Consider the following 27,662-nt stretch of genomic DNA (forward strand, 5'->3'; position numbering starts at 1 on the left):
GAATATCTCTAAAAATGAGCAATATATACCCTATGTTGCCTTATAGCTTGAAAATTAATATAAATATGGCGATTGCAGTTAGTTTGAGCCTTAAGATTAGATTGTTCATAGCGGCTTGTGAGTCAGTACTGCTCTACGGATCAGAATCCTGGACACTAACAAAGGCTCAAGAGAAAAGTTTGGACAGGACATACACAAAGATGCTGCGTATGGTGCAGGGTGCTGGGTATCTCATGGAAGGACAAGGTCAGCAATATAACTTTGTATGGTAGCCTACCAAGGCTGTCAAACAAGTTACGAAGCAGGAGATTAAAAAAGGCGGGACACTGCATCAGATATCCTGAGCTACTTGCCAGTGATTTAGTCTTATGGGAACCTATGAATGGTAGAGCACAGCAAGGCCGACCAAGACAAAGCTACTCGTCTATGTTACTGAAGGAAGTTGGGACAAACTCTAAAGAGGAACTGTGAACCCTGATGCGGGACAGGGATATACGGAGGGGGTTATCTGGCGTAGATCGGACTTAGTACGTCAACATAGTAGTAGTAGTAGTAGTTAGTAGTAGTAGTTAGTTTGAGCTAAAAGAGATGCTCCTACAACGTTCAGAGGCCGAAATACAAAATTCATATATTTGCGCCTGAGGGTAATTTAGAAATTTTGCTTCTAGGGTTGGAACTACTGATAAAATTGCGTACCTCATCATGAATCATGATCAATACTGATCCAGAATGACCTTAAAAAGGACCTTGTATTATATAGAAAAGTAGTAGACACCGAAATGCATACTCGATTTCACTTAGCTTAGAAGAATAGATCTGTTTATTCGCACTCCAGTGAAAATCAGTTTTTCTGGATTGTTTCCAAAAGTGAGCATTTTGGGCTTTCATACCCTTCACAGTGCTAATATAAACATGCGCATTGCGGTCATTTTAGGCCGTCCAGAAGCTGAGATACAAATTTCACATATACGTGCCTAATATGAAATATGGGTGTTGGACGCTGGAGGCCCTAGCGTTCATTTTAATGTCCATTAAAATAAAGTCCAACAAGGTAGTTATAAGTACATTAAATGAATGCCTTTGAGTGTTCATTTTAATGTCCGTTCAAAATTATATCCGTTCACGCAATGTCCGGTCAAATAACGTCCGGTAAGGCATTTTTATGTATGACCTGAGATATGCAACATGTACATTACAAATTGTTGGTTAGCTATTATATCACAGTGCTGGCAAGCACGAGCGGTGTCTTTATTGGGGGTATACTATGTACCCCCTTTACTATTGTACCCCCTTTACTATTATACCCCCTTTACTATTATAACCCCTTTGGTACTCGTCGGAAGCCTCTTTCGTGCACGCGAAGCGTGCACTCCAGCCGGAGGCGGCGGCCGAAGGCCGCCGCCTCCGGCAGGAGTTTTTCAGGCATTAAAACTCATCGGAAGTCATTCAGCAGATTTATTTTTAGTTCAAAACATTCTAATTTGATGTCAAAGATGACAGGAATAAAAAGTAGTTATGTTGAGATTTTTAAGAAATTTGCATAAAATACTCGCCAGCACTGTTATACGAAATTCGGTAAAAAACCCAAAATCGCCATATTCAGGTGCCTTAAAAACCATGTTAAAATTGAGTTAGAGATCTGAAATTTTTCAGGGCGTCTAGACGTTGACCAAATCGACTGCAAAAAAAGTTTCAGGTTTCAGGAGCATCGGGAAACGGGTTTTCTAGAACCCCTGTTTTACGATAGATTGTCGTGATCACAATGCTGGCAAGCATTACCGTCGCCCTTATATTCACAACACTATTTACCCCCTATACGATTATATCCCCTTTATTGTTTTCCAGGCATTAAGACTCATCGAAAGTAGTTCAGCAGGTACATTTAAGTTCAAAACATTCTAATTCAATGTTGAAGATGACAGGAATAAGAAATAGTTGTATGGAGGTTTTTAAGAAATTTGCGCAAAATACGCGCCAGCATGTTATACGAAATTAGGTAAAAAACCCAAAATCGCCATATTCAGGTGCCTTAAAAACCATGTTAAAATTGAGTTAGAGATCTGAAACTTTGCAGGGCGTCTAGACCTTGTCCAAATCGACTGTAAAAAAAATGTCATGTTTCAGGAGTATCGGGAAGTGGGTTTTCTGGAACCCCTGTTTTACAACAGATTGTCGTGAAGATATATATGTATGTATAGACGCTTTTTGCAGTCAATTGTAGCCTACATTTAAGTGTCCGTAGATTCAAAAGTATAAACGATACAGTCATTTCGAACCACAGGTTTTAAAGATAATTGTTTAAGCTTTAGTTTACATTGTATTGAAAAATAATTTAACGTCATCATCATCACTTGATGACGTCATCAAGTTAAGTGTTTTTAAAACTTGACTTTTGACAAAGTAACAACTTTTTAAATCGATTTTACACTATTAAGGAGTAATTTTATTCAAAATCTGAGGACATTTTCATCTTAGATAATTGTTCAAGCATTCCGAAAATCTACCGGAATAGTTTCCTACCTTGCTCCTTCATAAAGATATTTGCTATTGAAGTTAGTGCTTTTTTGAAGAATAATTTTATAAAAACACAAAAGTTGTGAATTAGTATTCTCTGGTGTTGGGCCATCCCTTGGGTTGTGGAGCTCAATTTTGCTTCTTAAAGGTGTAAATTGTGTTATAGGCTAGTTTTAAAGTTAAAAATCGAAAAGTTGCACACGTGGGGACACGCCCAAATTCATTTAAAATCGCTAAAATCGCTAAAAATTTTGATTTTCACGATTTTTATCAACTTTGGAGTCCCGCTGTGATCCAAGTTCTTTTTGAAATCTTCTGAAACTTTGCATGCTTATCAAACTATATATTAAATACCACTATGCAAAAATTTACGGTGATTCAATATTGTATGCGCACGCGACGTCCGCTCAAAGTTTGCACGTGCGAAAGGTGAGAAATTTGCTCATTCGTGATTTCGAATATATTCTGCTTTCCACGATATTTAAATGGCATTATATATGAATTTAATGCCAACTTGAATGAGTAAAAAGTGCCATATTCAGTCGGTTATCGACAGAAATACCTAACTAAACACAAGGAAACGTTTTCAAAGGCAGAATTTCGAAATCGTCGAAATTACCTCCTTGTTAATGAAGTTTCGACTAGCTGTGTAAATTATCCTGACATTATAATCAAAAAGAGATGATATTTGACCAAAACCCATAATCATGGGTAGAGTGTACCGCTGCCAGTGTCTCTCTTTTCCAAACAAAAGGAAATGATATTAATTTGAGGAACAGTCCGCTAATGCAAATTGATACCGAGAATGAAATCGGTCGCTCGCTTTTTCCATTCGATCACGGCTTACGAATTGTAATAAAGCTTATTGATTTGAAAAAGCGAGCGACCGATTTCATTCTCGGTATCAATTTGCATTAGCGGACTGTTCCTCAAATTAATATCATTTCCTTTTGTTTGGAAAAGAGAGACACTGGCAGCGGTACACTCTACCCATGATTATGGGTTTTGGTCAAATACATATATACATATATATATATATATATTATATATATATTCAGGGATAGACGCTTTGCCAGTCAATTGTAGCCTGTATTTAAGTGTCCATAGATTCAAAAGTATAAAAGATACAGCCATTTCCGACCACAGGTCTTGCAAATAATTGTTTACACTTTAGTTTACATTGAATAAAAAAATTATTTGACGTCATAAACACCCCTTGATGACGTCATCAAGTTAACCGTTTTTAAAACTTGATTTTTGACAAAGTAATAACTTTTAAAATTAATTTTAAACCATTAAGGAATAATTTTATTTAAAATCTGAGGAAATTTTCACCTTAGATAATTGTTCAAGCATTCTGAAAATCTACCGGAAAGTTGTTCTAGCTTGCTCCTTCATAAAGATATTCGTCATTGAAGTTTGTGCTTTTTTGAAGAATTATTTTATAAAAACGTCAATTTTGCGATTTAGTATTCTTGGTGTTGGGCCATGCCTTGAATTGTGGAGCTCAGTTCTGCTTCCTATAGGTATAAATTGTGCATTAGGCTAGTTTTAAAGTTGAAAATCGAAAAGTTGCACACGTGGGGACACGCCCAAATTGATAGAAAATTGCTAAAATCACTGAAAATTGCTGTTTTCGTCATTTTCTGTCAACTTTAGAGTGCCGTTGTGATTACAGTTCTTCTTGAAATACTTTGAAACTTTGCATGCTTATCAAGCTATATATAAAACAATTACATGCCAAAATTTACGGCGATTCAATATTGGATGCGCACGCAACGTCCGCTCAAAGTTTGCACGTGCGAAAGGTGAGAATTTTGCTCATTCGTGATTTCCAACAAATTCTGCTTTGCCACGACAGTTTAATGTCATTATATATGAATTTAATGCCAGTATTAAGTGGCATATTCAGTCAGTGATCGACCGATATGCTTCCCTAAACACAAGGAAATGTTTTTAAAGGAAAAATTTCGAAATCGTTGAAACTTCCTCCTTATTAATGAAGATATCAGTTTATATTTCGACTTTATAAAGTACCCTGACATCATAATCAAAAAGAGATGATATTTTACCAAAACCCATAATCATGGGTAGAGTGGACCGTTGCCAGTGTCTCTCTTTCCTAAACAAAAGGAAATGATATTAATTTGATTGACCGTTCTCAAATGCAAAATGATACCGAGAATGAAATCGGTCGCTCGCTTTTCCCATTCATTTACAATTGCAATAGATTAAGAAGATCTACCCAAAGGCAGCTGTACTCGGCAATGAAGATTCAGTAAACTTCAGCTTGTTCAATAAGTAATAACTACCACCCTTGTCCCTTACCCCGAAATACTAGGTATCGACCCGAACGCAACCCAAAGAGATTTTTACAGCATCTGATTGATGTAATCAATCGAAACTTATTTATACAATTCGTAAGCCGTGAATGAATGGGAAAAGCGAGCGACCGATTTCATTCTCGGTATCATTTTGCATTTGAGAACGGTCAATCAAATTAATATCATTTCCTTTTGTTTAGGAAAGAGAGACACTGGCAACGGTCCACTCTACCCATGATTATGGGTTTTGGTAAAATGAGGGATAAATAAATACTTCGATCGTTTTGAATATAAAATTCTAAACCAGCTATTTGCAGGCGGAAGCTACAGGAGGGAACGCGACACAGATGATACTAAAGCAAAACGGTGTTCTTGAAAAGAAAATCTCCGAATTAGAGGCAGAGAAAGAAAAGTTGGAACGAAACTTGAACGAATCGACAATGAAATACTCAGAAACTTCCGGCAGTTTAAACAATGAATTAGAAGAGCTCAGAGCGAAAGTAGGAGACTTAGAGATGAAACTTAGAGAAAAAGAAAAAGAAGTTTCTTCGGCCAAATCGAGGTTAGCTTTGAGGCTTCTAATCAGAATAAGAAAAGCGTTTTATATATTATGTTCGACTCGATAAATAATCACAAAAATGGCGATTGATACGGAAAGATATTGATGTTTTTGCATACCAAATCTGAGATGAAATAATTTTAATATACTTTAATCAGACTGCACGAAGCAACAGCAGACTTGGAGACAGTAGAACAGAGAACAGAAAGAAAATACAAGGACTCTATCGGTTCATTAGAAAAGCATCACAAAGATAGGATAGATGGCTTAAATTCCCTTCTTGACGAGAAGGAGAGAATAATTCAAAACGAAATTAAATCAGCCTCCCAAAGGTATCAAATAAGATTGTGGGCGCTTCCAAAAACATCTGTCACGAAAAAAAAAAATTAAAATTTGCCAAAAATCAGTTTCTTTTTGCATAATTTGATGGATAATTTTTGGAACGGGATGAAACTCCAGGATATGGTGTGCAATACCCTAACCTTTACTTTCTGCCCCTTTTTGTTTTGATTCAGGGCTAAATCTGGTGGGTAAAAGTGAAACAGACCAATCCACTTCAGGTGGCCTTAAAAAATATTTAATTCCATCCAAACTCCTAAAATATGATGGAGACTGAACAATAATTGATATAACTTCACAATCGCAAACTTGTAGATGTCACATGTTTGATCAAAATATTGAGTATATATACTCATTTGGTGGATATATCCACCAAATGAGAGCTTCTAGAAGATGACATTTTTTCCGTGACAGATTCGTTAACATAGTTTTTGAAAGTGCCCTTGTCTAATTTTGAGTATTAATGTTTTTTAATCAGATCTTTTTTAACAGCGGCAATCTTAGAGGTAAAACGTTATGTAACCATACCCCATCATACATTTCCTTACATTGTAGTGCAAAAAAACTGACAAAATGCCCCACAGACATAATTTTCACAGATTCACAGCATGAATTAACTTCACAATATGAATCAAACCTCCTTCCGAAGGTTAAAAGACAAAGAAGCTATGTTAGTGGAAGAAAACTCGTCCCAACTCCGGAAATGGGAGATGAGAGTAGAAGAAACAGAACAGAGATACGAAAACAGACTCCAATCTATGACGTCATCACATGAAAGTGAGCTGAGTTCACTTAGACAGAAACACGAGAGGGAGCTGGAGGAGCAGCAGAGACAGAGAAAAGATGAGCTGTGTGCGGTTTTGAGTGTTCAGCAGACGACCACTAAGTTGAAGGAGTTGACTGATAAAGTAAATCTCAGTGCGGATGAGATTGGTACTCTCACTGCCAAGTTGGATATTAACAGGTTGGTTAATGGTTACTGGTCTTGGAAAAGTGGAAATATGAATTTGCAATTTTTACATTAGACTTTGCCTTGTGTTCGTACAACGAATATACGTCAACGCAATATTCTCCTCAGGACTTTTCCCGTCTTGATTCGCTTTTGAATCTTAATCAAGCTATCAAAAGTTCTTACATGGTCTTCGTTGTTATAACGGGCCGATAGTGAATGCATTCAAGCAAGCCCCTGAGCTCCTGCTAATCGTTTTATTTAAACAGATACTCATTACTCAATCTCAAAAGCAAGGAAAAATATTTTCTATCACCCACTGTTATAGACCCAACTACTCCTCCATCTTCTCACTGTTTTCTCTCTTCTCAGGACAGTGACGTTGGAGGAGCGGGAGAAGGCTGCTAAAGTTATGAGCGAGTACCTACACGATCTGAAGAGAGCTCTCGACAAACAGGAGATGGACATCAAGGATGAGAGATCTCGTCTTCAGGTACTGTTGTTGTGTTTTTATATTTCGCCTTCAGGTACTATTCTTGTGTTTTTATATCTCCCCTTCAGGTACTATTCGGTTCTTCTGTTTTTTACTGCGGTGCTTCGAATGCGGCAAATGTAGTTTATATACCGCATGGACAGTGGACACACATGCTTATATAATATATTTTAAGTGCACAATGAGAAAGGCATGATCAGTAAGGCATGAGTAAGGCATGAACATAAAGTTAATTAACAAAGATAAAACAAATGGTATAAAACTATCGGATATGAAGCATAAACCCCTGAATCATTAAACATTAACAATTAATATGGAAGTAGTGGTAGTGTATTTAAATATAATGACAATGTTTTACTTAGCGTTCTTCTTCCTATTCGAAGACGCTATATTATCTAATTCGACAATATCAGCATTCATGTTTTCTGTTGCCAGTTCTGTAGGAGCCAACTCAGTCCCATAACCCACCACAGAAGCATCTATTTTTGGAGACTTAGTGATACCAACTTTGTTGGACATTTTAGTGCATAACCTTTGAAAATAGTCGATAATGCCACTGTTATCGTACAGTAGAGGGTTGATTACTGAGTTCAGAGGTAGGATTACTATAGAGAATATAGAATAATATTCAGTCGCATCGATCACTTCTAAATAGTGGAGAGTACAAACAGCTATGAAGGGGACCCAACATATGAAATCAGTGAGGATCATTAAGGTTATCTTCCGATTTAGTACACTGGTTCTGCTAGACTGCTTCCCTGATGCTGTGGGTAACGTCTTCTTGGCAACTACGGATGATGTTGGATTGGTTCCTTTCGATACTCTTTTGGAAGATTTGTCCACAGTGATATAGACTATTATGTATGATATTGTGATAGCTAAGAAGCACAGAGCGTTTTGTATGATAACAAACCAAGTGAACAATTTCTGAGGGTCATTTTCTCTTACGAAGAACTTGAATAGACAAACACCTGAATTTCCATAGAAGTTAACTTTGCTGCCAATCACTGGGCTGTTGTCAAACCTTGAAAACATGTCAGCGACCATATCCATAATCTGTCTCCAGCTGAGACTTTGTACTTTGAATTTACCGTAATGTTCTCTGAGAATGGCAATATGTTTATCTTTATCATGAGATCCTGTGAGCATTGGGTTGTTAAAATAAGCTAGTCCATTGACAAAGTAATCTTCAAGTTGAGGAAGCAAAGGAATTAACGCAATAGTTGCAGCTGAGAGAATCAAACTGAAACAGACAAGTACTATCACTGTTTTTCCTTTCCAGGCGATGTCTCCCCTTAAACTTGAGTTCTTGATACAAAATACTCGAAGCATACTTAGTAAGGTCATCGAGTAAAGGGAGAGTTGAGAACCAAATGTATTGAGAATTCCCAGGGCAGAGCAAGTGTCAGAAGTGAGCCATTTATAGAATTCTTGACAAAAGTTGGAGTCTCCATTCTGATAATTATATTTATGATCGATTATAGATATTGCAACAAGATACAAACCTACACACAGATCCCCTAATCCTACGAAGACAACCATAGCAAGGTTACTTATTTTAACCATGGATTTCTCCTGAAGTATTTGAAAAATCGTGGCTATTATCGCAATCAGGTTTAAGATAGTAGCCAATATGCCAAAACACCAAGAGCAGCCTACCAGAAACGACCCTTCTATAATTTCATGGTAATTCGAGCAGTCTTTTCCACATTCATCACTGTGGTCTGAACAGTCGAATACTCCGTCACAATATCTATTCCAAGGAATCCTCTCTCCTGTTTCACTTTCATTGCAAGAAAACTGATTTGAGCAGTCTTGTTCGTCGGACCAATCCCCACAGTCATTTGCAAGATTACAAACCTTATCGTAGCTAATACAAGCACCACTTTCACATTCAAAAAGATTTGGGTTTATAAAATGATATCCAACTTCCGGAGATCCTATTTTTTGGACCACAGTTAGGAATGTGTCCCCCCGCTTGGGAGTGGCAACTGTGTATATCCTGTCAGTGTCTACGATCTCGTTTATGCAAGAGTCATGACTGAGTGTTTTCAATTTACAGATCGTGTTCTTATCATCGCATTGGTTGTTACAAGCGGCCATCACATACGGATTTCCAAACAAAAATTTGCAGTTCAAGGTTTTGTTCGGAAGTATAGCCATATACTGTTTCACGCCGAAGATGAGATCGCTTTTTGATGTAGTGGTGACATTGATGTCCTTACATGCGTGGTCAAGAAACGCCATGTTTTCCATCCCTGGAATACAGTAGCTAAGTCTCGGCATTTGTTGTAAACTAGAGATAGAATACAATTTTGTTTGGAGGATGTCTTGGTTTCGAGCAACTCTACAGACCCGTTCCTCACTTCCACACGATGGAATTCTGTCACAGAGCTTTTTGTAATTAACTTTTTCTCTGGTGCCATTTGAACAAAAGTAGAACTTTTCGTTTAAGCAATTGTCTGATCTGACTGAGCTCCAGTCGTTTTCGTCGCCATGACAGTAGGTGTAATTTTTTGTATGATTTTCCCAAAATTCTGTGTTCTCATCTTTTCCATCTTCACAGTCCTTAACACCGTCTCCTACCCATTTTGAAGGAATCGACCAGTTTATTCCCCCAACCCGTCTGGTACAATTCACTGTTTCCATGTCATTACAAATGTCATCAATCTCGTCTCTTCTAGTTAAAGGACAATCTGTATGATTATCACACATTTTGTGTTTGTGAACTATGCAGCCATAACCTAGATTGTGACATTTAGCGTCTATAGAGTCAGTGCAAAAGGGTTTCAAACTTCTCGTGTCGTTGATAAGAGTATTACTGTTTTTCCTGATTGATATATTAATCCTTTGCCTCGTTTTGCAATTTACCAAGTATTTTGACAAACTTATTGATTTTGAACCGTTTATTTTCAAGCATTTTAGTCCAATTTTTGCTTTGTTAGGACAATTAATCTGATCAGAAAAGTCATTGCAGACCATCTTAACATCGGAGTTCCAAAAGTTGGGAACCGAACACTTGTGTATTGGTACAAGTGGACGCTTTTGGAGTCTGAACAATCTTGGCTTTGTATTGACGTTGAAAAAAGTACAGGATTCTTCACTTTCTTCTTCACAATTGAGTTCGTCCGCTTCGTTGTCACATTGCGTGATATTGTCACAAACCATTCTAGGCTCAATATATACTTCTTTTATAATCGTTTTGAAAGTTTTGTTGCAAAACATACCGATTGGATTTTCACTTTCACACCGATTATTGCCTAAGAGTGATTCATCAGCACAGTTTGAACAATCGCATTTATCGTCACATAAAACATTTTCTGGGACGAATTCCTTTTTCCATGGTGAGTATACTCTGCAGTCAAACTCAAAGTCACATATGCTTTCGTCTATTTCTGTGTTCGGACAATCCTGCTTTTCATTGCAAGTTACGCGCCTATTAACTATGCCGTTCCACAGACTGTTAGTTTTACATGTAAAGTCTCCACAAAGCATGTCTTCCCGATTCTTCTGGATGTCATTTTCGCACCTCTGATGGCCACAAATCTGATAAAATCCGGTATCTTTTTCACAGATCTTATCAAACATAATTTTATTTTCTCCTTCCGAACAATCAAGTTCTTTTTCAGGTAGGTGTTTTACTTGATATTGACCGTCATTCTGACTGCATTTGAAATAAGTAAGGTTGCTAGTATCCGTACATTTAAGTTTCAAGAACCCTCTCAATGCCACTATCTTGCAAGTCCCACCCGGCTCTATCTCTGAAATCAAAGATGATGATGTTGGGTTTTTATCGCAGATGAATTTTTCGTGACCTTGCCAATTATAGTTTTTATCTGCTTTACCGATGTGGATTCTGGTGGGGAGGTGAAGCATATGATAGTGATTCTGGGGTTTGATTGCTCTAAAATAGTGAAGATGATAAGTTAATTGACATGTCACGTGTTCAAAAATATGCCTCACCAGAATACACATCGTAACTTGTTTTTTCTTGTCAAAATAATCGTTATTGTGTCCTAAAAATGTTCTTGGAATCTATATTTGATATTATGTGTGACTAATGAAAATTACTTATCGAATATTATATGCCTATTGGTAGATCAATCGATAGAGATAGAGACATAACCCATCCAGTACTCACTATCGGGTGGATTTTCTTCCTCCATTTTCTCCATATCTTGTACATCAGGATTAGTTCCTGGGCTGGATCTAGACTTTGTCACCAGTAGACTTATTATGAATATCCACTTCCAGTTCATAGTCAAAGAGATTGACCGATCTGTCTAGAGATACTGATATGTATGTTAGAAAGTATGCCAAAATAAACAAGTAAAATTATTTGTTTGATTTTTATTGGGAGATGATCCTTGTAGCTGTGGCTGATACGAAAATTGATTTTCGTGCCAGTGCAGCTATTACTTGTAATAACCATGATAACGATATAATCAGCGAACATATAACAACGACCTTAAAAACGATCGGCTACCCTAAATATCCCGGATGTACGGTGAACGTGTGCATTGTCATGAAGTTTAATTTTTTCTAGTTCTACAAATGAAAATTAGATTTTAAACTCAAAACATTTATTAAAGTCGAACACCGAAGCGTTGGGCCCCAAGATGTTGTGCAATGTACCCTGACCCTGACCCTGACTGTGACCCTGACCCTGACCCTGACCCTGACCCTGACCCTGACCCTGACCCTGACCCTGACCCTGACCCTGACCCTGACCCTGACCCTGACCCTGACCCTGACCCTGACCCTGACCCTGACCCTGACCCTGACCCTGACCCTGACCCTGACCCTGACCCTGACCCTGACCCTGACCCTGACCCTGACCCTGACCCTGACCCTGACCCTGACCCTGACCCTGACCCTGACCCTGACCCTGACCCTGACCCTGACCCTGACCCTGACCCTGACCCTGACCCTGACCCTGACCCTGACCCTGACCCTGACCCTGACCCTGACCCTGACCCTGACCCTGACCCTGACCCTGACCCTGACCCTGGTACACTAACCCAAACCTGAATCATACTCTGCCGCTTCTTGGCACGAGATCAAAGCTGGGCATATTGCTCTAGGGCACGATGCTCTGGAGCACTTGGTGGTCACTTGGGCAACTGACGAAGTCCTGCAGCTGAACGATGGTAAACTTTTTATTGTTGAAATGATAAAGCATATTAAACACTATACAGCAGAGAATAACGGTACAAAACAACGGTACCTGGAAATCACACAAAGAGAATGAGGGAAGAGGGTACCCATGCTCGACCCGAGTAAGCATGAACATAACAATGCCTGATTTGCATTAAGTTTCTAGGTTAGGTCATTGTATTTGTGTAGTTAAGATAGAACGTTGAGCTCTAACTTTAAGGAGTGTTGCTCTCACTTGAGAAGATTAAACACAATACAATGCTCTCAGAGTTTACATACAAAAAGAGCTCCAGTGCGTATAACATCTAACAGAGTTATAAAGGGACCCCAGCAGATTAAGGTACTAAAGGAGCCTAATTACCACGGCAGTGCTGAGTGCACTGTTCTACGATATAATTGCATGTACATTATCGGTCATTTTCTTATGAATTACAGACCAGAAGAAGTATTGTACACATCTTTTCACGTGTACACTGTACTGGTGTTAGACAAGTTACTGGTCTCTAGCTCGCTTCTTCTCGTGCTGGGAGAGCGAAGTGAAACGAATACGTGATAATATTAATAACCATTTAAAATGAAGTTGGACTATACAACAGTATAAATGTGTTGACTTGTCTACACAGTTCGTAAAATAACTGAGAGCGGAATTTATTGTACAATTACTGAATCATTTCGTGGTCTTGTGCCCACTACAATCCATTGTGATCCAGGGTTTGAGGGTTAATCGAGCAGGTGTTATTGTTCCCAAATACTCAGGACCATTGCATTACTATTAGTCCATATCTAAGTCACCTGCTAAAATAAGAGTGTGGCTAATGATCAATCCTAACATTCAGCGTGTGAAGCACAACAGATTTCAGGAATTTTTACTTTTAGGAGCTATTCTATATTAATACAAATATATTGTGCTCCGGGGCTTCTCGAACAGGTGTGATTTCAAAGTTTTGCTGTTCTCATATAGTCAGGACCAGGAGTTCCTATCGAAGTCAGGATGATCAATTTCAGATTTGGGTAATTTTTAAATTTAGGAACTATAGCATAAGCTCGCGAATTTATGAATTATGATCGCTGGCGTTTACATTTTGGTATTCATCTCTTATATTATATATTAACCAACTCAATATGTAATTATTGGTGTGAATCTGAGCAAATCTATATCTTGGGACTTGAATACAGGAGAGCATTGATAATTCCTTTTTTTCCTCTAGAAAATTCTGTTTTCTCCTAAACCTTCACTCGTGCCAAATCCATACATAGAACAACACTGAAGAGTAGAAATCGACCAATTTCAAGGCATATCTAATAATAAAATAATAACTAACAATTAAAAATTCAAATGCATTTTAAGAATACAATCTTCCTATTACATAAATAGATTTGTAAATAGTAAATATCACTTGTCCGAAAGTTTCAACCTTTAGGAAAGATTTTTCTTAAGCTTCTTTCTTGCTAGTAGACGTCATATCATCTAATTCAACAATATCAGCATTTAATTTTTGTGTTGGAACCTCTGTAATACCCAGTTGAGTTCCCTGACTCACCACAGTAGCGTCTCTTTGCGAAGATCTAGTGTTGATTACATAGTTAGATAGCTTAATGGTACAAGACTTTCGAACATAGTCGATAATGCCACTGTTATCGTACAGTAGAGGGTTTATTACTGAATTCAGAGGTAGGATTACTATAGAGAATATGGAATAATAATCAGTCGCATCTATCGCCTCTAAATAGTGGAGAGTACAGACAGCTATGAAGGGGACCCAACAAAGGAAATCAGTGATGACCATTAAAGTTATCTTCCGGTTGAGAGTGCTGTTTATTTTCGAATGTTTTACTTGAGATACGGATGCTGTGGATGCTTTCCTCATGGTTGCTTGAGAAACTCTTCTTGTTGATTCCTCCACAGTGATATAGACTATTATGTATGATATTGTGATGGCGAAGAAGCACAGAGCGTTTTGTATGATAACAAACCAAGTGTACAATTTTTGAGGGTCATTTTCTCTTACGAAGAACTTGAACAGACAAACACCTGAATTTCCATAGAAGTTAACTTTGCTGCCAATAACTGGGCTGTTGTTAAACCTTGAAAACATGTCAGCGACCATATTCATGATCTGTGTCCAGCTGAGACTTTGTATTTTGAATTTACCGTAATGTTCTCTAAGAATGGCAATGTGTTTGTATTTATTGTGGGATCCTATAAGCATTGGGTTGTCGAAATAAGCTAGTCCATTGACAAAGTAATCTTCAAGTTGGGGAAGCAAAGGAATGAACGCAATAGTTGCAGCAACTAAAACCATACTCAAACAGACAAGTATTATCACTGTTTTTCCTTTCCGAGTCATACTTCCTCTTAGGCTTGAGGTCTTGAGACAGAATACGCGAAGAATACTCAGTAAGGTCATCGAGTAAAGGGAGAGTTGAGAACCAAATGTATTGAGAATTCCCAGGGCAGAGCAAGCATCAGAAGTGAGCCATTTGTAGTAATCTTGACAGAATGTAGAGTCCCCATTCTGGTATTGATAGTTGACTATTGATATTCCGACAAGATACAAACCTACACACAGATCCCCTAATCCTATGAAGACAACCATAGCAAGGTTACTTATCTTGACCAAGGAATCTTCTCGAAATATCTGGAAAGAAGTTGATATTACAGTTATCAGATTTAGAAAAGTGGCTAGTAAACCCAGTGTCCAAGAACAACCTACCAAAAACGTTCCGTCTATGACTTCTTTAGAATTCCGGCAGCCATCCCCACACTCATCGCTGTAATCAGCGCAATCGAATATTCCATCACAATGCTTGTTCCAAGGAATCCTGTCTTCTGTTCCATTACAAGAAAACTGATTTGAGCAGTCAAGTTCGTCGGACCAGTCTCCACAGTCGTTTGCAAGATTACAAACTTTATCAAAACTAATGCATGTCCCACTTGTACATTCGAACAATTGCTGAGTTTTGAAATGAGATCCTACGTTTTGGACCAAAGTAAGATATGGTTTTCCATGTTTTGGAGTTGCCATTGAATAGACTTTGTTTTTCTCTTCAATCTCTCCTGCACATGAGTCATGTTTTAGTTTTGTCAACTTACAAGATGTTTCGTTGTCAGCACAATTATCATTACAAGTGGCCAATAAATATTGGGCTCCAAACAAGAAGTTGCAGTTCATACTTTTGTTGGGGAGAATTGCCACACCCTGTATTACGCCAAAAACTTTATCTCTGTTGTGAGAAGTGGTGATGTTGATTTCTTTACAGCCATTGTCAAGAAATGCCTGATTCTCCAATCCTTGGTGACAGTAGCTAATTCGTGTTTTTTTATAGTTCCGCGAGCCGAAATTAGTTTTTGTTTGGAGGATGTCTTGGTTTCGGGCAACTCTACAGACCTGTTCCTCGCTTCCACAAGATGAAATTCTGTCACACAGCTTTATGTAATTCACTTTTTCTTTGGTACTATTCGAACAGAAATAAAACTTTTCGTTTGAGCAGTTGTCTGATCTGACTGAGCTCCAGTCACCTTTGTCACCACAGACGGTGTAATTTTCTCTGTGTTTCCTCCAAAATTCCTTGTCTTCATCTTTTCCATCTTCACAGTCCTTAACACCTGTCTCCTACCCATTTTGAAGGAATCGACCATTTTATTCCCCCAACCCGTCTGGTACAATTCACTGTTTCCATGTCATTACAAATGTCATCAATCTCGTCTCTTCTAGTTAAAGGACAATCTGTATGATTATCACACATTTTGTGTTTGTGAACTATGCAGCCATAACCTAGATTGTGACATTTAGCGTCTATAGAGTCAGTGCAAAAGGGTTTCAAACTTCTCGTGTCGTTGATAAGAGTATTACTGTTTTTCCTGATTGATATTTTAATCCTTTGCCGCGTTTTGCAATCTACCAAGTATTTTGACAAACTTATTGATTTTGAACCGTTTCTTTTCAAACATTTTAGTCCAATTTTTGCTTTGTTAGGACAATTCATCTGATCAGAAAAGTCATTGCAGACCATCTTAACATCGGAGTTCCGAAATTTAGGAACCGAACACTTTTGCATTGGTGCAAGTGGACGCTTTAGGAGTACCCTATCTTTAACTACCGGTCCGAATAATCCTGGCTTTGTATAGACATTGTAAAAACTACAGGATTCCACACTTTCTTCTTCGCAATTAAGTTCGTCCGCTCCATTGTCACAGTGCATGATTTTGTCACAAATCATTCTAGGCTCAATATATACTTCTTTTATAATCGTTTTAGACTCATAAACCCATGAAGATACTTTGAAAGATTTGCTGCAAAACATACCGATCGGATTTTCACTTTCACACCGATTATTGCCTAAGAGTGATTCATCAGCACAGTTAGAACAATCGCATTTATCGTCACATAAAACACTTTCTGGGACGAATTCCTTCTTCCTTGGTGAGTATACTCTGCAGTCAAAGTCGCACATACTTTCATCTATTACAGTGTTCGGACAATCTTGCTTTTCATTGCAAGTTACACGCTCATTATCAATGGGGTTCCACAGATTTTCGGTTTTACATGTAAAGTCTCCACAAAGCATGCCTTCCCGATCCTTCTGGATGTCATTTTCGCACCTCTGATGGCCACAAATCTGATAAAACCCGGTATCTTTTTCACAGACCTTATCGAACATAATCATATTTTCTCCTTCCGAACAATCAAATTCTTTTTCAGGTAGGTGTTTAACTTGATATTGACCGTTATCCTGACTGCATTTAAAATAAGTAAGGTTGTTAGTATCCGTACATTTCAGTTTCAAGAAACCTCTCAATGCCACTATCTTGCAAGTCCCACCTGGCTCTATCTCTGAAATTAAAGATGATGATGCTGGATTTTTATAGCAGATAACGTGACGTGACACTTGCCAATTATTAGTTTTTATCCAATTTACAGATGTGGATTCTGGTGGGGAGGTGAAGCGCATGACAGTGATTCTGGGTTTTGATTCATCAATAGTGCAAGGTGATTAGTAAATAATAAATATGCCTCACCTCCCGATAGAAATAATATCCACATCCAAAAATTTTGTCTTGTCAAAATAATCCTAATTGTGTACTTTCCAATCTATATTTACCCTTATCTTATGTGTGCATAATATATATAATATGTGAGTGATAAAAATCAATTAATTAATCCATTCAGTACTCACTATCGGGTGTATTTCCCTCCTCCTTTTCCTCCTTATCTTGTCCATCTGTAGGATTCTCAGTAAAATCCTCAGTAAAATCCGTGTTCTTCTCTTCTTTATCTGATCTGCCTTCATCGCTATCAGTTGCACTTTCATCGTTATTAACATCATTTGCATTGTCGTTATCTGAAACCATTTATGTAACACCATGGAATAGGAACTAGAGATATGAACTAGAGATAGGAAATAGAGATAGGAACTAGAGATAGGAACTAGAGATAGGAACTAGAGATAGGAACTAGAGATAAAAACTAGAGATAGGAACTAGAGATAGGAACTAGAGATAGGAACTAAAGATAGGAACTAGAGATAGGAACTAGAGATAGGAACTAGAGAATCAGAGATAGGAACTAGAGATAGGAACTAGAGATAGGAACTGGAGATAGGAACTAGAGATAGGAACTAGAGATAGGAACTAGAGATATGAACTAGAGATAGGAACTAGAGATAGGAACTAGACATAGGAACTAGGGATAGGAACTAGAGATAGGAACTAGAGATAGGAACTAGAGATAGGAACTAGAGATAGGAACTAGAGATAGGAACTGGAGATAGGAACTAGAGATAGGAACTAGAGATAGGAACTAGAGATATGAACTAGAGATAGGAACTAGAGATAGGAACTAGACATAGGAACTAGAGATAGGAACTAGAGATAGGAACTAGAGATAGGAACTAGAGATATGGACTAGAGATAGGAACTAGATAACGAAGCCCTTCCCATGTGTCATCTATATTTGATAGAGTTGACACGGAGTACACTACTACAGATCATGCACCAGAGAATTGATCGAATTCATTTTTTAAATCTTGGCAAATATATTTATTATTTGATACCTGTATCCTTATTTGGATTAGTTCCCGGGCTGAACCAGGATCTAGACTTTGTCACCATTAGACTTAGTATGAATATCCACTTCCAGTTCATAGTCAAAGAGTTTGACTGATCTGTCTATAAATACTTATAAAGCATGTTAGAAAGCATACCAAAATAAACGATTACAAATATTTGTATGATTTTTATTGGGAGATGATCGTAGTTGAAGTTCAGCGATACGGTTAATAAAACAAAGCAGGAAATTCACGTTAGAAATTGATGTCAGCTATTACTTGTAATAACCATGATAATGACATAATCAGCAAACACATAACGACGACCTCAAAAACGACCGTTTACCATAAATAACTCGGATGTACGTTGTACGTGCTCATCGATTGAATGCCAAGTCGAGACTTTAGCTTTAAATCTCCATAGATCATACTGTACGTTATAAGTATGTGCAGACAGGTTAAATGGCATGCGCAAGCCTTGAACCCCCGGTGTGAGGCAACACTGTTATCGGCTATAATGGCATTGTTCTCGGTGTGTACCATCTACAGTTGCTCCTGACGTCATTAATTGGATCTCACTTCGTAGAATCATACAATTATCATGGGATTGAATGCTAGCATTCATTATTTGTAGGAAACAGCCGAAATTATCATTACTAGTAGTTCCTTAGTTCATAAGAGCGCGGTTAAGGATCAACTCAAACACTCACTGTAAATAATGAAGCATAACAGATTTGAGGCATTTTTAAATTTCAGGAGCTATATAATACTTATTGATACAAATGTATTGTGCTCTGAGGCTTCTGGAACAGGTGTAATTTCAAAGTAAAGCTGTTCTCATACACTCAGGACCATGTTGAGCAATGCTTTAGTTTAAAGAATAATTTGGTATTCATCTCTTAAACTAAAACTTATGTTATTATTGGTGTGAAGCTGAACATATGAAGATATCAGTATCTTAGAACTCAACTTGGTTACAAGATCATTGACAATTCCTAGGTTTTTCTTTTAGAAAACTCTGGTTTCTCCTAAACCTCCACACATGCCAACTTCATCATAAACACAGGAGAGTGGAGGTAGACCAATTTCAAGGTTTATAAAATTAAAATAACAACTAAACATGTATATTCAACTGTGATATTTATAATTATAGGAGATTCTATACACAATATTATATTCAATTCTTCATTTGCCGGGTTCTTTTCATAACAGAAGTAATTTCCATAACCCTATTCTTGGATATCAAGAATGAATAGAGATTAGATAGAATTTCAATGCTATGAGGCAGTAAAACTACAATTTTAATAATAATTCTTGATCTTAACATTTTGAACATCTTACTAAAGTACTAATACTATAGAACTCATTTTTCCCTCAGACATTCCAATTAAAATTATATGAAATCATAATTATACTAGTGTAACCCGCGCCTTCGGCCGGGACTTCACTATCGCAGTTGAATTGCACAAGTATAAACGGTGCAAAAGCATGAACTCGCCCAGTCGAAACAGGCTGCATTGCTAAATTACCTAATTATATATCAGAGCTGTAATCAGGGGAGCTGTAAATGGGGAGAGAGAGAGAGAGAGAGAGAGAGAGAGAGAGAGAGAGAGAGAGAGAGAGAGAGAGAGAGAGAGAGAGAGAGAGAGAGAGAGAGAGAGAGAGAGAGAGAGAGAGAGAGACGCTTTAGTACCACGTTTGGGATACAAAACCATTTATTAAACCACTTACCGCCGGCCTATTTAGAAAAGCTTTGCTTATCGGCTTCGTCAGAGTTTTGTCTAATCTATACCAAAAAAAACCAGTCCCATAACTCTTACCGTTTTCTTAATCAAGCCGCTCGGAAATTACCCACACACAGACATACACACATTCTGGGATTATTAGCATAGATGACATAGTGTACAGATTTGGCGTTACAATGACCGATATAATTCTTCAAAATTAACTAAAAACATGGTTAAATTGAAAATTCAATTAAAAACAACTGTGAAGTCAGGACCTAGAAGGCAGTCTCTGCCACGATGTCTTTACTAGCGTCAGGTCTGATATTTTCTAGTTCCACCGGTTCAGGGTTGATGGCTTGTGCGGGAGTTCGGCTTTTAGTCGTACATGATTCTGGATCCGCTCGGCTGTTCATGTTGGAAGTTTTATTGAAAATACCAACCCTTCTGCAAATTATCAGACACTGTTCAGAAATATAATCTAGGACTCCACTAGTGTCATATAACAGAGGGTTGATGACAGAATTCAAAGGGAGAATTATTATTGAGAATAGAGAATACAACTTAGTCGCATCCATCACTTCAAGATAGTGAAGACTGCAGACAACTATGAAAGGGACCCAGCAAAGGAAATCAGTCAGAACCATCAAAGTTATCTTTCGGTTTAGTGCACTGTTCTTTTTTGGTTTTTTCACTCGAGATTTTGACTTATTTGCTGTGCTGCCTTGTGATGCTTTTCTTGAATTTTCTACTTTCATATGAATTAACATATAAGATATGCTAATAATGAGGAAACATATGGCATTTTGGATGATGACGAACCAACTGAAATTCTTTTGAGGATCGTTCTTCCGTACGAAGAACTTGAACAGACAAACGCCAGAGTTTCCATAAAAGTTAACTTTGCTGCCAATCACGGGACTATTGTCAAATCTAGTGAACATATCAGCTACTAACTCCCTGATCTGATTCCAGCTGAGACTTTTTACTTTGAATTTACCATAATGTTCTCTGAGAATGGCTATGTGTTTGTTTTTATCATAAGATCCTGTGAACATTGGATTTTTGAAATAAGCAAGTCCATTGACAAAGTAATCTTCAAGTTGGGGAAGCAAAGGAATGAACGCAATAGTTGCAGCAACTAAAACCATACTGGAACAGACAAGTACTATCACTGTTTTTCCTTTCCAAGTCATACTTCCTCTCAGGCTTGAGTTCTTGAGACAGAATACTCGAAGAATACTCAGTAAGGTCATCGAGTAAAGGGAGAGTTGGGAACCAAATGTATTGAGAATTCCCAGGGCAGAGCAAGCATCAGAAGTGAGCCATTTGTAGTAATCTTGACAGAATGTAGAGTCCCCATGCTGGTATTGATAGTTGACTATTGATATTCCGACAAGATACAAACCTACACACAGATCCCCTAATCCAATGAAGACAACCATAGCAAGGTTACTTATCTTGACCAAAGAATCTTCTCGAAATATCTGGACAAACGTGGTAGTTATAGTTATGAGGTTTAGTATCGTGGCAAGTAAACCAAGGATCCAGCAGCAGCCACTCAGAAACAATCCCTCCACAACTTCATAAGGATGTCTGCAGTCATTTCCACATTCGTCGCTGTGGTCCTCACAATCAAACTTCCCGTCACAATATCTACTCCAGGGTATACGGTCTTCTGTTATTCCAATGCAAGAAAATTGATTTGAGCAGTTATTTTCGTCGGACCAATCCCCACAATCGTTTGCAAGATTACAAATTTTATCCAAAGTTATACATGATCCACTATCACATTCAAACAACTGCAGTGCAGCATAAGTTGATTCTAATGATCCTATTTTTTGGACCAAGGAAAGGTAAGGATTTCCACTCTTTGGAGTGGCCACCGAACGAATTTCATTTTTACAAGAATCGTGTTTCAATTCTTTCAACCTGCAAGATGTTGCTAAGTTATTGCAAATGCCATGGCACGATGCCTCCACATAAGGCACTCCGTACAAAAATCGACAGTCAATCGTTTTGTTTGGAACAACAGTGATCCTTTGTTCCAGAACGCCGAAAACCTGGTCACTTTCGATTTTTCTACATCCATTTACAAGAACTGCCAGATTATGTAATCCAGAGATGCAATAACCTGGCCAAGTTGTTTGCAAACTTCCTGTTCCGGAGGGTTCAGTCCAAAAGATGTCTTGATTTCGGGCAACTCTACAGACCCGTTCCTCACTTCCACAGGATGGAATTCTGTCACAGAGAGTTTTGTAATCTAGCATTTCCCCAGTGCTGTTTGAACAGAAGTAAAACTTTTCGTTTGAGCAGTTGTCTGATCTGACTGAGCTCCAGTCATTTTCGTCGCCATGACAGTAGGTGTAATTTGTTGTATGATTTTCCCAAAATTCTGTGTTTTCATCTAATCCATCTGAACAATCTTTAACTCCATCATTTATCCAATCGCTAGGAATGAACCACTCTACATTTCCTACCCTTCTGATACATTTCTCTTCTTCCATTTCTTTACAAATGTCATCAATCTCGTCATATTTCGTGTCCGGGCAATCTATGCGATTATCACACATTTTGTGTTTATGAATATAACAGCCATGATCAAGATTACCACCATTATAAAGATCTCGACACTCTGCATCTATGAGTCATTGCAAAACCCAGACCTGATCTTACGGTTGAATAATGATGTATATTTATCTATCATATAAGCAGAACGAAGTTCGCAATCTACTAGATATTGCGATAAATTCGCTAACTTAGTACCCCCTTTGACTTTTATATAGCATTCTACAGCATTCTTTGATTCATCGGGACAGTTGATCTGATCTGAGAAGTCGCTGCAAACCGGCTTATACTTACCTCTCGAAAAGTTTGGGACCGAACACTTTTGGCGAGATTGCAATGGGCGTTTTTTTACCACTACCTTCCTTTTTGATCTATATCGATAATTACAAGATTCCTTACTATGAGACATACAATTCTCTTCGTCAGCTCCGTTGTTACAGTGTATTTTATCATCGCAAATCATGTGTGGTTCTATATAAACTTCTTTTGTTACACTTACAGTCTTCATTCTTTCTTTAAACGTCTTTTCACAAAACATGCCTATTCGATTTTCACTTTTGCAACGCTTATTATTGTTTCTTGATAACGCCTCATCAGCACAGTTGGAACAGTCGCACACGTCGTCGCATACCAAGCGATGTGGGACCGATTCATATTCAACAGTATCATGCAGTTTGCAGTCAAAATCTGACGTAATGCTGCAGCTTTCTTCATCAATTGATGTGTTCAAACAATCCTCTTGATCATTGCAAGTTATGTCAAAGTTGTCAACGGGGTGCGAATCACCTATGCTTTTGTTGTAGTATTCCACGAGTATGTTGCGGTTTTTTCTACTACACACATAATCTCCGCAAAGCATGCCATTCCAGCCATCTTGAACGTCATTATCATAGCCAATGTCATACATCTGCGTATGACCACAAATTTGATAGAATCCAGGATCTGAGTCACAGATCGTGTCAAATAAAACTATACCATCAATGCTGGATACTGAATAACTTCCTTCACCCTGAGTACATTTGAAGTACGTTTGGTTGTTTGAATCTTTACATTTTAATTTTAGGAATTGTCCTACTGGAACAACCTTGCAGGTTCCAGGATGGATTGCATGATCTGAAAATAATTTAGTATTATAAATAATAATATGTATATCACCTTTTTTCAGTTTCAGCACAGTAAGAAGTGTTCTACACAAATCTACTTGAAAAACAGCTCAGGCCACCGATAGAAAAAAAAACGTTTTACTTTCATAACAAATTGAAAATCAATACAAAATGTATGTAAATTTACATTAAAAATTGCTGACTGCATCAGCTAGTACGCACAAGTTGTTGTAGCACTGCTGGTAGTAGTATAATTGTAGTACTCATGGTCATCCTGGTTGGTAGAGTTTGTAGCAGGAGAGGTTGTAGAGGTTGTAGCAGGAGAGGTTGTTGCAGGAGACGTGTTCACTCTTGCCAATGTCAGTAGAGTGTATAAGAGCAGACGCTTCCAATGCACGGTAATGTTCTGGTCCATTTCCTTGAACAGTTCAATTTAACATTCAACAAAGGTACAAACTTGGCTAAATTAGAAATGTATTTATCCAAAAAATAAGTGCGAAAACATCATAATTAAACATTTATATTCAAGTTCAATTATGTTCCTATAGCACATAATATTGTCAATTGAAGACTGCTATAATAGATTGATTGATATTATTACGAATATTCAATACTCATGTCTCATAAGTAAGCACAGTGAATCGTGGGGATAAAATCATTTAGTGCTAACTGCTGACTAGACGTTTTTTCGATTGACCTCTAAGGTATCTATGATTGATTAAACTAATACTATAAATGATAACCAAGATATAATAATACATATCCTGCCAGATATCAAGTATGTTACATGTTCTAACAAAATTGAAAATGTCTAACTTATCCCACTTTATCAGGACGTGGTGGGGAAGATGGAGTCACACCTTCGAGAACAGACTCGACAGTCAAATGCAGCACAAGATAGGATCATTGCTGACGAGGCCAGATTAAGGAGTCTTCAGGTAATTGTAATTGAAACTATTTTATCAAATTCAAAAAATCTTTAATAACGATGAGCCCCAGCTCATGATCACACTGTGTGCGTTATGTAAAGAAGCACGCTAGAGCTGCACGCCATATATAATGTCCAGGTTCATTATAATATATAATGTAGTACTTCTAGTTCTAGGCAATGAGCTTGGTTGTGTCCCACAACCAAGCTCATTGCCTAGAAGTATTACATTACAGCTTGGTTCATGGGCATATGGCGTGTAGCTCTATAGTCTATACACCAAAACACAAAAAAAAGCAACCTAAAACGAGGTGCTCAGTGCCGCACTCATTATGGTGCTCTGTGTGCTGTGGCTTGCAGCAATATTGACACTCACTGTCATTATAAACTAACTTGTCCACACTCATGACAATACAAAATGCATACCTAATGATAGACTCTCATTAAAATCCTCGAATTCGCACTTCGCAGGGATAATCACACATCTGACGAAACGTTTAGTAAACGTTTTGTATATACAGTCTGGAACGTTCAGTCGTCCCCAGTCCTTATTGAATATATTGTTAGCAGTTTTCTCATTTACATTTCTCTCATTAGCTTTTCACAAAACTCAGGCATCTTGGGAAGCGGACAAAGCAGAGGAAGAGAGGAAATTAGAGAAAGGTCGGGAGCATTTAGAGAGATCTAAGAGTTCCCTCCTCTCCGAACAAAGGGAACAAATGGAGCTTTTGTATAAGGAGAGAAAGGACATTTCCAGGGAGAAAAGTAGGTTAGCTACTGCATCACAAAAAGCTACGGAGAAGGTAGCTCAAGGTGGGTCACTAGGCACGTTTTCTAACCCGCTATAAGTATAACCTGTATCTGTTTTCAGGATCATTTGTCTTGATAAGTTTTTAAATGCTAATTTGGAGTACCGCACCTGCGCCCATGCATCAATTTTGTAAAAGTTAAATGTTGAGAAAGATATATGATCTGAGACCTCTAATTTTATCAATATTATTGCGCCTCTATTTCACACGGCTCAATCCTTAAAACTATAACAGGTGCTGTGAAGCAACTCGATATCGAAGCACAAGCCCAGTCTATATTTGATCAAACGAAGAGGAAAGCCACCAAGATAACCGCAGAAATGGAGAGACTTGACAACGAGAAGAAAACTTACTTTAGAGATAGGGATGATTTAGATGCTGAGAAGGAAAGGTTAGCTCCTGCTCAAATTGGGCCATCATTGCACGGGTGGAACCTTTTTAATGAGTAACGATAGAAAATAACCTTATCATATTATGTATACATGGTTACTAGTTATCAACATTCGCTTATTGACCTTCGCAAGTGAATAAATATGTACAAGGTCGTAATACGGTTCTCTGAACTAGATAACAAAAGATGAAAAAGTTGTACGCTTGTTAACTTTAAAATCTGGAGATCTTGTCATTTCAGTTACAAGATTTTTAAATTGTGTTTTTTGTGGACACTACAATAATATACTCCAAAGGTTGACAAAGTTAGCAGAGAAGTTGTCAGCCCGGGTCTCAGAGACGGAACACTACGGAGAGGCCCTGAATAAAGCTCGAACAGAATGCTGTGTTGTACAACAACAGCTAGCCAAGCTGGAAACCGAACTAAGGATGAGGGAAGACGAGATTAAGATTAGAGAGAAATCTTTGAAAGTAAGACTACTGTTCTTCTTAATTAAATAAAATCTTTACTGCCCTCATGAAAAAAAATTCCATTTATCAATGACGAAACCGAGTAAGAAACAAACATGACATACATGATACACAGCATTGAACAATAACAGCATGTATATTACTATCAGAGAGCTAAAAGAGAGCTAAATCCTAAAAGAGAGCTAAAAATCATGTTGCAGGACGCCACCAGCTCGATCACAGCTGAGCGAGACCTCCTGAAACTGGACCGACAAAGTCTGAACGCGGAGGGAATACAGTGTCCCGCCTGTCAGATGTACCGTCCCAGAACCAGACAAATATCAGGCAGTCCCCTAAGGTAACAGTCAGCTAATCACCATGTTCCCAAGTTATAAGTGCCAGTTTCAGGAGCAGCATTACCATACATCTCAGACTACCCCATTGTTCTCCTGGAGCAACAGACCTTCCTGGTATCTTACCACTTACCAGTGTGCTAATAAGAACACTGTATTTCGGTATTACACTTTGTGACGGCACTAAAGGGAACATTAGGGGAACAATCATGGTCTAGAGATGCACCTCAACAGTAACCTCTGTAACCCAGATATTATCATATTCATTTGATTACATGGTCGCCTTTCATTCATGGAGTTCGCGTAGATCAGAGGTGAGAGGTGGTTCGAGAGTTCAACAAATTAATGTTAGCTCGCACTGTTATCATATCACCTCATGGTCAATTGGTCATGTTAATTATCAGATCTGGTAATCTGTACATCAAAATTTTAATACTCTGAGCAGACTCTACTGCAAGTGTAACTCACAATGAAGAAGGTTTGTTAAACTTAAGGGGGGGGGGGGGGGGGGGGGGTTCACCCTGATTTTTTGTGGAACATGGTTTCGAGATAGCAGTTGACCAACAAACTAGGACCGCGACCGGTGACCAAACTTTTGAGGGGGTCCCGGACCCCAATTACCGCCAAACGGTGCCCGCGGGGCAGCCACGCCCATATTTGGTCCAAATTAGGCCCAATTTAGCCAAATACCCTGGACATGCCCAAAATCCAGATTTTAGGTGCTCTACTTGTAGCTAGTGGTCCCTTGAACTCGTACATGAATTTTCATCAAATATCAATATTTTTGAGTGAAACCAACTTTATATGAAAGGTAAGCCTATATTACACATTCTCTATATGATTATCAGCGCTGTATCTAACTAACTGTGTATTCTGTGTTCAAATAATCGCAAAATGTGAACAAAATCGCCCATATCTCAGTTCGCGATATTTGCAAAACTGATTTCGCTCAAA

At 38.1% G+C, this 27,662-nt stretch overlaps 1 protein-coding gene across 3 annotated transcripts in view; it reads left to right on the forward strand.

Annotated features, from left to right (window-relative positions):
* Positions 1–27,662, forward strand: part of LOC134815839 (fas-binding factor 1-like) — a 48,598-nt gene that overhangs the window by 18,347 nt on the left and 2,589 nt on the right. For all 3 annotated transcript variants that reach the window (XM_063824420.1, XM_063824421.1, XM_063824419.1), the window contains exons 8-16: positions 5,156–5,400; positions 5,556–5,729; positions 6,386–6,700; positions 7,058–7,178; positions 24,612–24,716; positions 25,321–25,519; positions 25,750–25,906; positions 26,202–26,376; positions 26,577–26,713. In XM_063824420.1, coding sequence (XP_063680490.1) covers positions 5,156–5,400; positions 5,556–5,729; positions 6,386–6,700; positions 7,058–7,178; positions 24,612–24,716; positions 25,321–25,519; positions 25,750–25,906; positions 26,202–26,376; positions 26,577–26,713 — 1,628 coding nt within the window. The remainder of the gene's footprint in view (positions 1–5,155; positions 5,401–5,555; positions 5,730–6,385; positions 6,701–7,057; positions 7,179–24,611; positions 24,717–25,320; positions 25,520–25,749; positions 25,907–26,201; positions 26,377–26,576; positions 26,714–27,662) is intronic.

This window comes from Bolinopsis microptera, chromosome 5 (genome assembly GCF_026151205.1).
Source record: "Bolinopsis microptera isolate Bmic1 chromosome 5, MBARI_Bmic_1.0, whole genome shotgun sequence".
NCBI lineage: Eukaryota > Metazoa > Ctenophora > Tentaculata > Lobata > Bolinopsidae > Bolinopsis > Bolinopsis microptera.